Source organism: Pongo abelii, chromosome 2, assembly GCF_028885655.2.
Source record: "Pongo abelii isolate AG06213 chromosome 2, NHGRI_mPonAbe1-v2.0_pri, whole genome shotgun sequence".
Lineage (NCBI taxonomy): Eukaryota > Metazoa > Chordata > Mammalia > Primates > Hominidae > Pongo > Pongo abelii.
Window position 1 is genome coordinate 137,462,037 of NC_085928.1, and position 16,784 is coordinate 137,478,820.

The 16,784-nt window shown below is 37.1% G+C and overlaps 1 protein-coding gene across 11 annotated transcripts in view; it reads left to right on the plus strand.

Annotated features, from left to right (window-relative positions):
• TBC1D5 (TBC1 domain family member 5) overlaps nucleotides 1-16,784 on the plus strand; it is a 592,946-nt gene that overhangs the window by 447,579 nt on the left and 128,583 nt on the right. For all 11 annotated transcript variants that reach the window (XM_063722180.1, XM_063722179.1, XM_063722181.1 and 8 more), the window contains one exon: nucleotides 8,573-8,679. In XM_063722180.1, the coding sequence (XP_063578250.1) occupies nucleotides 8,573-8,679 (107 nt within the window). The remainder of the gene's footprint in view (nucleotides 1-8,572; nucleotides 8,680-16,784) is intronic.

The following is a 16,784-nucleotide window of genomic DNA, read 5'->3' on the forward strand; positions in this document are numbered from 1 at the left end:
CATTTCCTGGCCTGGCATGGCATGGCAGTCATGGCCTCTTTGTGATTTCAAATATTATTCCTTTTGATTTCATTTTAGATCTCTACTTATTCTTCAGCCACTGTCTGTTTGTCTGCCAGTGTTTCCCTCTGTCCTAACCCAGAATTTCTATTTCTCTATTTTCTAGTTAACAGCATGTTCAATGTCATATTGATGTCAAAATGCATTTATTTCAACTACAAATTGTATTTATTTGTCTTTTCTGGAAAAGCATTGCTTAACAGTGATTACAAATTTTAAATCTCATGGTAATGTCACAAAGTTTTATCAAAGCACAAATTGATAGTCTTATTTTTGAAGGAGTGTTTAAGCACTTCCTGACTACTAGCTCTCTTCCTTCTGAGACATAAAATGGTGTCAGTTGTTTTTATGATTATATCAGATATTTATATTAATGTACTCTGTTACAAACACCGTTTATACTATTTTATATCTTAGTTTAACAGTCTCCTCAAGTTTCACTAAGAAAGGCTGATATACCATAGTAGCACATTGTCTGTTATTTTGGGTTTCTTTTTTAATGTTTCCTTTTTAAAAAAAATTGAATTATTGAATTGGATTTTAAGAAAGGTTCTAGGTTCAGCACAAAACTAAGTGGAAAATACAGTTTGCATATACCCACTCCCCCAGATACCCATATTCTCCCCCACTATCACCATCCGACATCAGAATGATACTTTTTTTTTTTCTTTTTTGAGACGGAGTCTTGCTCTGTCGCCCAGGCTGGAGTGCAGTGGCACAATCTTGGCTCACTGCAAGCTCCGCCTCCCAGGTTCACGCCATTCTCCTGCCGCAGCCTCCTGAATAGCTGGGACTATAGGCGCCCGCCACCACGTCCAGCTAATTTTTTGTATTTTTAGTAGAGACGGGGTTTCACCGTGTTAGACAGGATGGTCTCCATCTCCTGACCTTGTGATCCGCCCATCTCGGCCTCTCAAAGTGCTGGGATTACAGGTGTGAGCCACCACACCCAGCCAGAATGACACATTTTTTACAGTTGATAAACCTGCATTGATACAGCATTATTGCCCAAAGTTCATACTTTTACATTAGGGTTCAGTCTTGTGTGTTTGGACCAATGTATAATGACAGGTATCCATCATTATAGTATCATACATACAGCAGTCCCTCCTTATCTGCAGTTTAAGTTTCCACAATTTCAGTTATCTGATCAAAAATCTTAAATGGAAAATTCCAAAAATAAAAAAAACTCCTAAGTTTTAAATTGTATCCCATTCTGACTAGCATGATGAAATCTGTAGCCATCCCACTCTGTTCTGCCCTGGACATGAATCTTCCCTTGTCCAGCATATCCACACTGCATAAGCTGCCTGCCCATTAGTCACTTAATAGAAATCTTGATTATCAAAGCAACTGTTGTTGGTATCACAGTGCTTGTATTCAAGTAACCCTTGTTTTACTTAAAGCCCTAAAGCTCAAGAGTAGCGATGCTGGCATATTGTTATAATTGTTCTATTTTATTATTAGATATTGTTGCTAATCTTTTACCATAATTTATAAATTGCCTAACTTATAAATTAAACTTTTATCATAGGTATGTATGTATAGGAAAAAGCATAGTACATATAGGGCTGAATACTATTTGAGGTTTCAGGTATCCACTGGGGGGTCTCAGAACACATCCTAAAAATCCTCTGTGTTCTGCCTATTCATCCCCTGTCTCCCTCTAATTCCTGGAAACCACTGATCTTTTTACTGTCACAATGTCATATAGTCAGATGAATGAAGTCTGTATCCTTTTCAGATTGGCTTTTTTTCCTTAGCAGTATGCAGTTAAGTTTCCTCTTGAGTCTTTTCATGGCTTGATGGCACATTTATTTTTAATGCTGACTAATATTCCATTTCCTAGATACAATACAGATTGTTTATTAATTCACCTACTGAAGGACATCTTGATGACTCCCTCATATACAAGTAAGACCTCCACCCACTTTTCTCCTTCCATACATCCCATTTCTCCTAAGCTCCCCTGCCATAGGAGCCACTCAGTATCTGCCTTTGTTTGCTTCCACATATTGTTGGCCAATACCTCACTGACCCTAAAGTCTTCCATTTTAGCAATTATCACAGCCCTTAGTATGTATCATTATTATCAGCCCTACCCTGGGTTGCAGTTAATTTTATGTTTCTCTTCCACTGGAATGTGAGAGAAAGTTGAGATTTTAAAAATTCTTTTCATGTCTTTAGAACTTAACTCAGCATTTTAAATAAAACAGGTATTTAATAAAAATATTAAATGAATGAATACAGTCCAACACACAAAAAAGATATTGTCAGCACTTCTTAAATACCTTGTGTACTTCAGCCGTTTTTACTGACAATGTATATTTCTGATTAAGGCACTAAAAATCACAAAACACAGTGAAATAAGGTGTATGTATGTCTATTTTCAGATATAACTAATTCCCAACCTATGGTTTTCCTTCATTTCAATTTAAAATTAAGAGAGTCAAATGTATGAATCAGGCTTACTGATTATTTTCTAAATCTTAATCTCCACCAATTTTTTCAGGCTTCATTTCCATGACATTTTACAGATGCAGAGGTAGAACTTGGGCTTTGATTCTGAGTACTTACCTTTCATTACTACGATAGTGTTCACAGTTTGCATTAAAAGACTTTGTTTTGGCCAGGTGTAGTGGCCCATCATGCCTGTAATCCCAGCACTTTGGGAGGCCAAGGTAGCAGGATCACTGGAGCCCAGGAGTTCAAGACCAGCCTGGGCAACGTAGTGGGACCCCTGTCTCAATTAAAAAAAAAAAAAAAAAAGAATTAGCCAGGCATGATGGCACATGCCTATAGTCCCAGCCACTAGGGAGGCTGAGGTGGGAGGATCACGTAAGCCCAGGAGGTCAAGACTTCATTGAGTTGTGATCATGCTACTGGACTATAGCCTGGGTTGACAAGAATGAGATGTGTCTCCAAAAAAAGAAATTTTTTTTTTTTTTTTTTTTTTTTTAAAGAGTCTCGCTCCACCCGGGCTGGAGTGCAGTGGTGCGATCTGGGCTCACTGCAACCTCAACTTCCCGGGTTCAAGTGATTCTCCTGCCTCAGCCTCCCAAGTAGCTGGGATTACAGGCACCCACCACCATGCCCAGCTCTTTTTTTGTATTTTTAGTAGAGACAGGATTTTACCGTGTTAGCCAGGATGGTCTCGATCTCCTGACCTCATGATCCACCCACCTCGGCCTTCCAAAGTGCTGGGATTACAGGCGTGAGCCACCACGCCTGGCCAAGAAAATTGTTTTTACACTGTATCATCTCATTTTATTTCCTCAGTCGATAAGGAAATAGAGAAGGTGGAGAAAACAGAAGCCTGTGCACTTAATTGATATCCTTCAAAGTTCATAGTACAAACGGCATTCCTGGAGCTAACATGCCGTCATTCTGACTTTTCTAATACAGTGATCTTTGCTCACACACCAGCCACTGGCAATTCTGCACTTATATACTTGCTTACTTACTGCCTTCCAGTTGGCAGCACTATATATTTAAACATAGAAATTACTGAGTAAAGACCTCTTATGTTATTGCTTGATCTCTTATTAAATGAGATTCTGTTTAAAGTGTATTAAGTGGGAAAAGTAACAATTGTTTAAATCTTTTTCCAAGCCCAAACAGTGAACTACTCTGAATTTGAGATTGTCCTCTTTCCTAAAAGTGAAATTAAAAGTCTCATATTATTCTGCACAAAATCTGCTAGAATAATAAGGACTTACCAAAGAGTATCCAAGTGTTTACATAAGAGTATGTGTTGGTCTTAGGTTTCAAGGATGGTTGTTGTAGTGATTGAATGGTGCTCAGAGAGGCAATTGTCACAAAGCCAACTGAGGAAGAAAACCCAGAAGGACAAAATCTTACAAGGGTTTTAAACACTAGACTTAAACCACTTTTTGTGGAGGATATGACTGTGTTTTATTTTTGGCTTTCTCCAAAACTGAAGAGAGTAAAATTTTGTTGTTTCTATTTATGTTTTATACCCCAGCCTCCCCCTGACCACTTGTTTTCTGGTCCATTGGCAATCACGTTTTGTTTCTTGCCATTTGTACTTAGGAAAGTCAAAATAGTAAGGGCCTTTAAATAAAGGTGAAGATGCTGCAGGCAGTAATTATGTGTTTTTTCCTGCATGTAGTAGGCTCTCAACAAATATTTTTTTCAGAGAGCATTACATTTATTGAATGCTTTCTCTATGCCAGGTGTCTGGCAAGGCACTTTCATTACACATTGGCTTTGTTTTCAGTCAAGTACAATTAACTATGAGAAAAACTTTTTCCTTTTTTAAAAGAAAGAAGATTTTCTTTTTTGTTAACTCATTTTATTTTATACTTAATCCATGATTATTTGTTTTTATATGCCATTTTATAGCTTTTTATAAACAAGAATTTATGCCTATTTCTAAATATTTGCTATTCTTGGCCTTTGACACTGAGGACTTTTTTCAGTTTATACCGATATCCCTGTCATGAACTTGCTAAGAATGTAGGAAAGTATAAGACACAGTGGTGTGTGAGGCTTTCAGTCTACACAGACCCAGGTTCAGCCCTGTCTTTGCCCTTTCAGGATCTCTGCAGCCTTGGCTGTGTTGTTACCTACTCTGCACTACCTCATCTATAATAGAGAGTCAATGATAATGCTTTCCTTAGGGGGAATTAGGAGGACTCATGAGACCTTTATAAAATGTGTGACTAGTTTTCAGGATATTATAGGTACTTGGTGATAGGTATTTTTGGGGGGTCGGGCAAGAAATTAAAGAAAGTCTGTGTAGAGTTTCGTGTTTTGTGGTAGTTTTCAGTCTGTTTTATTATGTTGAGAAAGAAAGTATATCTCAATATGAACTTAAATAATTTGAAAAAGTATTGCATGTATTTACAAATGTTACAATTGTAAGTGTGGTTAGTTTTGAATTATGCGTAAGTTATTGATCCACATTGCTTTAAACTTTCTCAAAACAGTTACTTTTTCTGCATATCATTACTGATTTCACTTTTGGTTTGTTTGTACCTGCTGGAGAAACTAAACCATCTCTTCAGACCACTCCAGAATAGTTGTGGGGCACATAAAGGTTCAGACAGAGAAGTCAGCTCTGCCTCATGTGGAGGTAATGCTATTCATCAAGGATGAATTGAGCAAGATGGGGAAAGGTACCACATAGCAGCTGGCCCACTCTTACAGAAACCCTGTAGATAAGAGTAAGCAGGATGGTCTCTATTTTATAAATGGGAGAAATAAAGTTTCAGTGAAGTTGGGCAGCTTGCCTAAATTCACCATATTATAAGTGACTAGGCCAGTGATCTAATCTAGTTCTCATTCCAAATCCATTATCTTTTCTTAGGTACTACTTACCTTTGCTTTTACCTTCCCTAAATCAACTCTTTAGAATGTGCCTTCACTATTTTGTTTTTAAAGCATAAACATACTTCATTTCAAATGTAGGTAGATACCAAAACTCAATAATTTTTCTTAATCTTTCACTTCTTACCTCATGTCTCTGCCCTGCTCTGATAGAATAAATATTGGGGAAAGAACAGTATTACAGATTAGTTTTTCATGTTCAATAAAAGTTTACTGTGAAGTTCAAAACTAAATTCTTATTGTGTCCAATCCTTACTAGTTTGTTTTTAAATCAGCTTGTGTAATTCTTTTCTACCTAGTTTAAACTGGCTGTAGTTATTCAAAAAGAGATTTAATACTTAGCATATCTAATTGCAAATTAAGGGTATTTCTAAGAGTGTGGGTTTTCATTAGCAAATTAGAGATACCATTATCTGAAAGCAGTGAACTTATTTGCTGTTATATTCCTGGTGCAGGTACCTAGCATAGTCTCTGGATATCTGGCATTTAGTAGATGCTCAGGAAATGTTCATTGCATGCAGTGATTGGATGGATGGATAGAAAGATGAAAGAATGTTAGCTTCCTCATTTGTTTTGGAAGTAGAATATTAATACATTATTTGGCTTCCCTTATATATTTTATAGCTTCTGATAGCTTCAATAGTTTTAACAAGTTGTAATAACAGGATTATTGCTCTGGTCTCTATCTATCTATATGTTTATATCTAAATCAGTCTGCTCTACAGGAGTTCAAGACCAGCCTGGCAACATAGCAAGAGCTTGTCTCTTCAAAAAACTTAAAAATTAGCCAGGCATGGCAGTATGCTTCTCTAGTCTGTAATAGCTACTCCAGAGGCTGGGGCAGGAGGATTGCATGAGCCCAGGAGTTTCAGACTGCAGTGAGCTGTGATCATGCCACTGCACTATAGCCTGGGTGGCAGAGCAAGACCCTGTCTCTAAAAACACATAGTAAATAAATAAATAAATAGTCAATCAATCAAGCTTTTCTGGAGACTGGGTTATGCTGATCTTCTAGTATACTTAAAACTACTTCACTAGAGTAGTACTAATACTTTACAATCTGCATCCATTATGTCTCTTGATTTTCAAAACAATGGCCTTTCAAAACAAATGTCTTGTAATAGAGTACAGACTCTGCAGCTAGACTTTTGGGTTTCCAGTCTTGCCCCTCTAGGGAATCACTGGTAACTTGTGCAAGTGACTTAACTTCTCCAAGTATCAATTATTGCATCTGTAAAACAAAGATAATAATTGTACCTTTATAAGAATGTCATAGAAATTAATTGAGATAATGTAGGTAAAGTTCTTAGCATGTGGCCTGGCTACAGAAAGCTTTAATAATTCACTGTTATCTTAGTCATATTAGTAGTAATAGCTGCTTGATGTTACACATCTGCCCTTCTGGGCTGTAATTTTCTCCAGCGTAAGGACTCAGTTTTGTTTATCTCTATGTGCTCCCCTAGCATAGGGCCTGTCGTGAATGAGGTACTCAGCGAATAATTATTGGATTGAATGAAGCAGTCAAATAAATTTTTTCAATCAAAAAGTTTTTTTCCAAGTGACTAAACTTAAGCTCACAGAGGTTACCTGAACTGGTTTTAAACAGCTGCTATAAATCAGTCTCATAGATTATATCATTTAATCTTTAGGCAACTCGATGAAAGGTTCAAATAAAGCCCCAGGATTCAAACCCACATCTGTGAGTAATGAGATCAAAAACTTTTCCACAAAATTTTCCTGCCTCTTTAAAAATATATAAGAATTCTTTCTTGGTCAATTACTAATATATAATTATTTTTGAGTTATAAGGTGAATTGATTAAGTCTTAATTACTTGCTAGATCTCAAAGAAATCTGTACATAAAACCATTATACTGTTCTCAGTATCTTAGCTTTTTGAATTTCTAGAGAAAAAAAGGACAGCAGGTAACTGAAGGTAAATATGAAAAAATGAACAAATGAGAGTCTGAACAGATACAGAAAGGGTAGGATAAGTGAGTGCTTTACAAATGAAAGCAGATGTATGAAATTACAAGCTGTCATAGCAGCAATGGAAATGAAGATGATAAAGTGGTTCCTTACATAGATTATAATTATTCATTTTGCCCAGTCCTGTCTCCTTTCCCCATAGTGCTCATAGGAGGGGGAGAAGTAGGAAGTTATAGCAAGAAATGGTATTCCAGCAGCAGAAGAAAAAATAATCTAAAAATCAAAGATATTTCTAATTATAAATGTTTGGTTTTTGATTTGTGTTGTTTCTATTGAATCACAGTTGTTTTCTTATGGAACATTTTTCAAGTAACTGATTAGTGAAAAAGCTTCAGTTTCAACCACAGAAGTTAAAACTGTAAAGTTTCTTCACAATCAGTGCTGTGGAGGCAGTCAGTGTGGTTCACAAAGCAAGCATTGTTAATGGGCCCGACTCTGACAGCAGTGGCAGATAAGATTGTCAAGAAGTAAAGTAGTTTACATAGACCTGTCTGAAAAGATGTGTTTAATAATTACACCCATAATTAGGTTGATTTGAAAAAAAAATTAAATGACAGGCTACAGAACACATTTAGACTTAACCTATGACAATTTTGACACTTTTCCTCCAAGAAATGCTGCTTAGGTATTCTCTCCCTAAATCTCTTGTTACCTTTAGAAAAACAAATAATTAGAAGAAATTCTACTTTTTTAAATTTTGAGTTATATAATATTTACCTATACAAAAGAAAATGTAACAAGTTATAATGCATAATAATCAAGGTAAATATTATTTCATGAAAATCTTAAACTGGTTCTTTTCCATTCGTATGGCTTTTATTACTAATTTCTAAGTAGAAAAACAGGAGACATTTAAACATAGCCATATAAATGGCAATAAATATGCACAGTTCTGAGAATTTATGTTGCAGATGTACACATATCTGTATGTGAAGTTCTTCTTTCCAACACCCCCTGAGGTTAAGTGCTAATACATTAGGTAGCAGTTAACAATACAATGTGTTCCTTCAAAGGCAATTTGGTAAAGATCCCTTCTTCCTACTTCCTTTTATCAAATCAGTTGAGTTATTGGTTTGCTTTCATTGACTCTTAAGTTGTTAGTTTTTATATTCTCAGCAATGCAGAATATCTTAAATAGTATTGCATCTGAATTATTTTTTCTTCTTATTTAGTGATCTCTAGTAACTACCAGACCTGTCTCGGCCTTCTGATGCATTACCCATTCATCGGGGATGTACACTCACTGATTCTTAAGGCTCTGTTCCTTAGAGACCCAAAGGTAAGCTTCCCCAGTAGGGTATGCATAATTTTAAGTTGGGTGAAAAATAGGCTTCTCTGTGTAGAGTCTAAGAATTCCGAATGTGGAATTTGCCTAATGGTAGATGAATTGCCTAATGGTAGCATTTGCCTAAAGTTGTAGGCCAAAACCCACATACCTCATTGGCCGGCAACTCAGCAGGCAAATTAAGTGGACCTTGCCATGAGAAACTGGAACACATGTCTCTTTTCCCACAGAGGACTATTCTATGCTTTTCCCTTCCTCACAAGTCAAGGAAATAGTTGAGGAACTACCTCTCCTTATAGCCAAACTGTATTGTTATTGGTACCCCACACAGGGGTTGATTTATCCAAGTAGAACCTTGGGGGCCATATGAAGATCAAGAAAGTGGCTTTATACAAAGGACCAGTTCTATAAGAGTGGATACAATGAAACACTAAATTATTTCATATTATGATATGTATTAATATTTCTTATTTGGGGGGTTAAGAGTAATCTAATAAAATAAAGATTTAAACAGACTTTAACACTGATTTCTCTATTTGAGTGTAAAGTAATTCACCAAAATTTTCTTTACACTTCAGAGAAAAAGTGTGCTCTTTTACAACTAATGTTATATTTCTTGAAAATAAGAACATTTAATGATCTAAAAAAATCTGTGAATCCTTGCTACTTTTGAGCCAAACAAAAATATTGGAAGAAGTATAAGAGAGAAAGCTTCAAACACGAATATCAGAATGCCAGGCATTGGATGGTAATCCCAGCCTTTGGCTCTTTGGCAACCCTCCCAACAGTCATGTTGGCAGTTGTCGAACTGTCTCTGAGTCAGTCAGTCTGTCTGTGGGTTCCATTGCCAAAGCTCTGTCTGATCAACTTGGGCCTCCAAGTTTAATGTAAATTTAGATTCTAAAGGATTTCTGTCCTTTCCTTGGTTGTTGACTTCAACCTTTTATTATATCCTTTATTCTTTGATTGATTTAAAAGAATTCACTTCCTTATGCCTATATCTGTTCTGTAAATTTATGAACTTTCATATCATTTCTCTTACACAAAGCAGTTTCATTAAGCATCAGAAATACAATCTATTATTTCTCCAGTGTATAAGGAAGCATACTTTTTTCTGGTAAGGCTTATGAATCTGACTATGAAAATTGAAAGTTCCATATTTATATTTTGTGTACCTATGTATTTGTAAGTTGTGTGACTATATACTCCCTATCCCCCCAAAAAAAACCCACAAGATGACAAAATATCTGTAAAATAAGACTAACGAATGAGGTTACTGGTCAATGAGGTATGAGTTTTGATCTACAAACTTATGGCAAATTCTGTCGGCTTAGCATTAGGAATTTTTAGAATCATACAGAGTGGAAAACATTGCTAAAATAGCAATTTGAAATTTCTACTTGCATGATTTGTTTGTTTTAATTGAAGGAAGAAATGAATATGTTATCAAAACCTTTCGATCTTGGTAATTTTTCCCTAGCTAAATATGGTTGATGTTTCTGTGAATCACTCACTCATCCAGCCTCAGAGTTCTTTATTCTAAGTTCATCAGTGTTTATTAGTGGAACCTAAATGCCTTTCATGTTAGTATGATTTTAATGGAGTACTTTTTATCTCAGTAAAGTCGTGTACATATAATGAAGCAAATTCTATAAGCATTAAAATATAGATTCTTTAAGGTTGAAGAGAAAAAAATAATAGTGTATCTAAAAAAGGGAATTCCCCACCTTCACATTCAGAGTCTTACCAAGTAAAAACATGATCAGTACAATGACCTTAAACTGATATTCCTGAGACATAAAAAACTGGGCATGAGGAGAGAGTCATATTTAAAAGGCTCAGTAGAATAAGTTTATGGAATGATGATATCTATAGGAAAAGTAAAGAAAGCTATGTAGCCTTTGAAAAGAGGCTTTCAAATGGCTAACCCTGCAAAGTGGTACATACAGTTAAGTGTATATGTGGCTGACTCATTAACATTATTTTACAGATTTTAAGTAGTAACTAAAGTCACTTGACACGTGTTAATATGGGCCTGTGGCAGTGTAGTGTTCTGTAAGGAACCTGAGTTAGGAATTGGGACCTTGGGTCAAACCTTGGCTCTGCCACCAACGTCTTCATTATTTTGGAAAAATCATGCTTGCTGAGCCTTGGGCTTCTCTTTTGTAATATTTGGAGGTTGAATTAAATTGTCTCTGATGACCTGTGTAAGCAGAACATCCTTTGTCTTTGAAGAACTGACTTTTTTTTTTTGAGATGGAGTCTCGCTCTGTCACCAGGCTGGAGTGCAGAGGTGTGATCTCGGCTCACTGCAATCTCTGCCTCCCAGGTTCAAGCGATTCTCCTGCCTCACCCTCCTGAGTAGCTGGGACTACAGGTGTCCACCATCACACCTGGCTAATTTTTGTATTTTTAGTAGAGATGGGGTTTCACTATGTTGGCCAGGATGGTCAAGAACTGACTTTGAATTGACGCAGGATCTCTCTCAGTCACTCTGCCAGCTGGGGACCTCCACAGAAGGCAACATTCCTGCCCAGGGCCTCACTCAGCCCTGGGCCTGCCGCAGGAGGCACCCCATCCACTCGGCCCGCCAGACCATGCCTGGTTTGCACACCAGCCCAGATCCTGTGGCTGCTGTGACTATGTGCTCAGGTGCCAATGGGAGGGGGTGCGTGAGCAAGTGAATGCAGGGTCTGGCCAGCTGTTCTGAGTGCCAGCACAGATGCGTGCTCCATGCAGGGCTTGCAGCTGGACCAGGTGTATTGCAAGCCACTCCCGTGGTAGACTCTGGCATCCAGATGAGGGGAACACAGTGGTGCCCAGGCAGGGGTGCCCACAACCCCGAAGCCCCAGAGGGGATGTTACAGCATGCTGATTAGCTCATTTAGTCCTTCTGTCTGCAGCGCAGTGGACTGCAGCGTGTTAACAGCTCTGTCAGTCCCTTGCCTCACTCCGGCTCATGGCTCCGGGGCTGGTTCGGCCTTGCTGCTGCTTCCCATCACAAGGGGTCGCAACCCTCTGCCAGCAGAGGGTAGAGGACCACAGTTGTTACAGTCTTTGGTGTACCCATGTTCAGTGGATCCCGAGTTCTGGTCCTGCATCCAAGAACAAGATCATGCTGAAAATTGAAGGGTGAGGAGGGTGGAGAAATATCTTATTGAGTGATGAAATAGCTGTCACTGGAGAGGGCTTGCAAGGGTGTTCCTCTACCCGGAAGTTGGGTGTTTTCTCTCCATGTGGCTAGGTCCGGGGATTTTATGGGCTCAGAATGCGGGAGTGTGTGCTGATTGGTTTGTGAGTATGCAAAAAAAAGGCTAAAACAAAGGCACCACTTAGAGATGGGCACAACAGTGTAAAAAACCAATTAGGAAAGGTTAGGTGTATGTAAAATAAGTGAAGGGTGGGGATCAATCAGAAAAGCATGACAAACAGGAAGACAGGTTTTCAAACCAGTCCATGGATTTACCCCGGGACTTGTAGCTAGGCTTTAAACTATCTTTGGCTGGAAGGTCAGGTTTCATCGGGGACCCATCCCTGTCTACTTAGGATTCATCTGCTTCCTGCCACCATTACAATGAACTAACGAGGTCCAACCCAGTGCTGCAAAAGTAAAGTGAGAAAAACAGCAAGTTTATCTATTTTATAGAAATCCACAAGTGGACAGGGTTTTCAGTGTTGTTAATGTCAGTTATAAAGTCATAAAAGAGGCTATTTATGCTAAGGGGGAAAAAAAGAGGGAAAGATGGTACTAGTACCCCTGCCTATAGCCTCTAAAAATTCAGACATCATAGTGCTTTAAATGTTTTCTATTAATAGCAACAGTGAAACACTCAAAATACTGTAATCATTCGTGAATCACATAGATCAGAGTAAGTATATAAACACACAATTCTCAATGAAATTAACTAGTAGAAAGATGAGATTTGAGACATGAAAGCATTCTTCTCCATTTCCTAGTTTCATATGACAGTAGTGTTGAATGCTGCTAACAGGTTCAATAAAACAAACAAGGAGCTCTGAGCCTTAGTAGGTTCATTGTAAACCTTCAGAAAAGCACTTTATCCTACCATCATCCCTAAATTGCTCAGTGGAGAATACATTCTGCAAGTATAGCTTGAGACACAAGGTTCTAATTGTTTTATATCAGAGATAGTCTTTACTGTGGAAAGATTTCTTATTTGAATAGACAGAAAAAAGTAGGCCTAAAAACCATAATAATAGGATCATACTCCTTCATAGTTTTCTAAGCACTCTGACATTAATCAACAACCCTATGAGGTAGGCAGAGCAGGTTATCTTTCCTCACTTTTTTCAGTAGGGAGAGGTTAAGTTTATGTGGCTTTCCCAAGGTCAAAAAGCTCATAAGTTCCCAAGCTAGCTAGAGTGGCATCATGATTGTTCTATCTATTCATTCCCTCCTTGGATTCCTGGCGTCTGTTCTGCATTCCCCATGAAACAATTTTCAGGTTCAGATAGGACATGTCCTCCTTTGAGTTCCCACAGCACCTAGTATATAGGCATGTGTGTTTTGTAAGTTATTACACCTTAGGACTGGATCCTGCTCATTTTTTAGCACTCAGCTTTATGTCCTGCATATCTTGGTATAAAGGAAATAATGATAGAATTGATTTCTGATTCAAGTGCCATGCCTCATTCCAGTTCACCACACTGACTCTAATCTAGTTGGACATCACTAATCTAGCATATTTCTGGAACCCATGTTCACATTCCACAAAAGCCACAGCCAATGGTATATTTTTCAGCTGCCATTTTTATCAAGATAGTGAATTAATTATACAACTTGAACTTAAAGAGCATCTAGTTCCTTAATTTGCTATATATCAGAATTATTTAAAATCCTGTTACTACTGTCATATATTATGGAATACAGAAGACATAGCAAAGAATCTAGTTAATTTACTTGCCTTAGGCTGTCAGAGTTTTAGAACTGCAAAGAACCTAGACAGTCTTATCCAGCTTCTCCTTTCATAGATGAAAAAGTGAGAACAAAGATGAAGCTTAGAGACTTATTCAAGGTGACACAGCTTTTTAGTGGCAGACCAGCAGTTGAACCCCCATCCTCAGACCACCTTTCCATGCAGGAGCTGTGGCTTTATTAGTTTTAAAAATAGTGGACCTCTACTTACATATTTCTCATACAAATTCTTCATCTGTAATAAATGAAATTGCCATATATGTAAGTGGCCCAGGAACTAGCTGAAATTTTTGAAAATGTATGCCTTATGAAGACTGGATATCAAATATCTGTTTTTAGCATCCTATACTCTGCACATGGTAAATACAACTTCTGTACTTAGCTCTTCAGACCACAGCCCTAATTCTCATTTTCTTGTCTTTATCATATTAGAACTGCTAAGCAGATTTCCAAAAACAATCCATGAGATGAAGTTAGAGGGATAGAAGGAGGACAATCTGAAAAATATGAAGTGATTAAAAAACATTGTTCTAGCTAGTTGTTCACATTCAAAAAAAATTTTTAAACCCAATTAGAAACAAAAGTCATAGAAAATGTGAACATATTGTGTTCCTTAAATAACCAGATGTTCTTTCCTTCCTGAAGGCAGTAAGGGCTAGGAAAAAAGGTTTAAAACTATTGTTTTAAGTTAACTGTGAATTTTGCAAATTTGTTTTTACCCTTTAGCAAATAAAATTCTAATACAGAAACATAAGCAAAGTAATTTTCATTTTTTGGTGTTCTCTTATTTGTGTTGTGTGTTGAAATGTTAACCTTGTCATAAAGACTTATTACAAATGAAATACAGTACATGTATTACCATTTTAGGTTATGCAGGAAGAATTTGACGGCTACCGTTTGTTTTGAAGACTAGAATATTTGGGAAAAAATATTTCTAGTAACTTTGCAAGCAGTCCTTTTAGCATTGACTGTTATTGTTTATGGAAGAAAATTTCTAGAAAGAAGAATTTAATTTCATAGTCATTCTTGTACACAGAAACACACTATTAAAATATAATGCACAATGTACAATGCTTGGCCAGTTCTGATTTGGTTCTTGCTTGAGGTTGTATTAAATTTTGTCTTTTTAAATTATAAAAAGTCTGAATTTCAAATTTCAAATTGTGTATAGGTACTTAAATTTTTACTCATTTAATTCCAAGAAATCTCACTATACATACAACATTTTTGTCAATATCAAATAAATAACTTTAGTAAAATGTCATATCAAACTTGAAAAGTAGTGGATGGATCTAAGCCTGCTGCCAGTCAGGTGACAATTTTAGAAAATGTTCCTTTCCTTAATGCCATTGTAATCTTTTTCTTTCTGAGCAATAAAGAATCTAAAAACCACGTATAGTGACTCTTTGAGGATGATGTACTATATCCATTTGTTTACTTCTCATAATGCTTCCAGCAGAGGGTCTATTCAGATTTTCTAGTATGTTACTAATCCAATTTTTTGTGATGATTTTATGTTACAGCAAGATGGTTTGCATTACTCCTATTTTCATCTTTTTTTTTTTTTTTACTCCCAAAACTGGAGCATTTCTTAGAAAACTGCCATTCTTCAAATCATTTGTTTTTGTGTTTATTCTGTTTGTGACATAACAAAAGCTGTTTTTTCTTTGTTTCTGAGCTGTGTGACTAATATTTCCTTTTTCTTTTCTATCACTAGATCACAACCAATTGGATGTTTATTATAGTTGATATTTAGGTATTTAGTGACTAATTAGGTGTATTTTCACATCCAATCAGAAATAAAGACTTTTTGACATAGATTAGCATTTTTTAAAAAGTTAAGTTTTACTTCTGAGTAAATGCTGGCTCTAAAACAAAGATTTGTAAGGAATAATATGAAAATCTTTATTAAACCAGTATTTGAAATTTATTTTTCACTGGTTTCAGACATTTCATAATAAGAATCATGTGTTTCTCAAAATACTTTAAGGTTTTCCTAGGGGCCTTAAATAATTTTGAGTTAGTTTTATAGTATTTTGAATTCATTAATTTAACCAGTCCTTATTGTGTATCTTCTGTGCACCAGGTACTGGTTAAATCATGGTGATATAATGGTAAACAAAAAATATATATATGGCTCTTACCGTAATAAACAAATAAGCAAGAAAATACTTACAGATTATGATGTGTTATAAAGGGCGCAAATAGGGTAATAATATGGCCAGGCATGGTGGCTCACGCCTGTAATCCAGCATTTTGGGAGGCAGAGGTGGGCGGATCACTTGAGGTCAGGAGTTTGAGACCAGCCTGGCCAACATGGCAAAACCCCATCTCTATTAAAAATACAAAAATTAGCCAGACGTGATGGCAGGGGCCTGTAATCTCAGCTACTTGGGAGGCTGAGGCATGAGAATCGCTTGAACTTGGGAGGTGGAGGTTGCAGTGAGCCAAGATTGCACCACTGCGCTCCAGCCTGGGTGACAGATCAAGACTCTGTCTAAATTAGTGTGTGTGTGTGTGTGTGTGTGTGTGTGTAAAATAAAATAATAAGTGGGGGTAGAATCTGGGCTGAGAGAAGACCTAATTTAGGTAGGTTGGTCAAAAAGCCCTTCTGAGGAGGTGCCGTTTCAGGTGGCAGCTAATGGAGGAAAAGGAACCAGCCAGGCAAAGAAAAGAGAGGAAAACCTCCAGGAAAGGGAATAGCAAATGCAAAAGCTCCAAAGCGGAAAAGAGCTTAGGCTATTGGTGAAACTGAAAGACCAGTATCATTGGAGCCAGGACCAGGGGAACGTGCCTGAGAGTGGTTAATGAGCTAGGGAGGGCTTGCTATTAGTTTGTTCTTCCTATGCAGTCTTACCTGATGGATAAAAAGTAAACTCATGTTTAAGATCACAGTTTGAAATTTCAGAAAGATTACGGGATTCTTGGTGATTCTTGGCAATGATTAAGACATTCTCTTATTATAAACTACTTTTGCTCTTAGCCAGAAGTTCCAAGTAGTCTTAAATTAATTTCTCCCTTGGTAAGCACACTCACTCACACCTCTTGGCCGTCACATGGTCAGGCCAATAAGTTATTGTTTAAGAATACTGTGGCCATGACTGAATTCTTTTACTTTGATCTTTTAAGAAATAATCTGCCTTCTGTATACCACCAGTCTCGG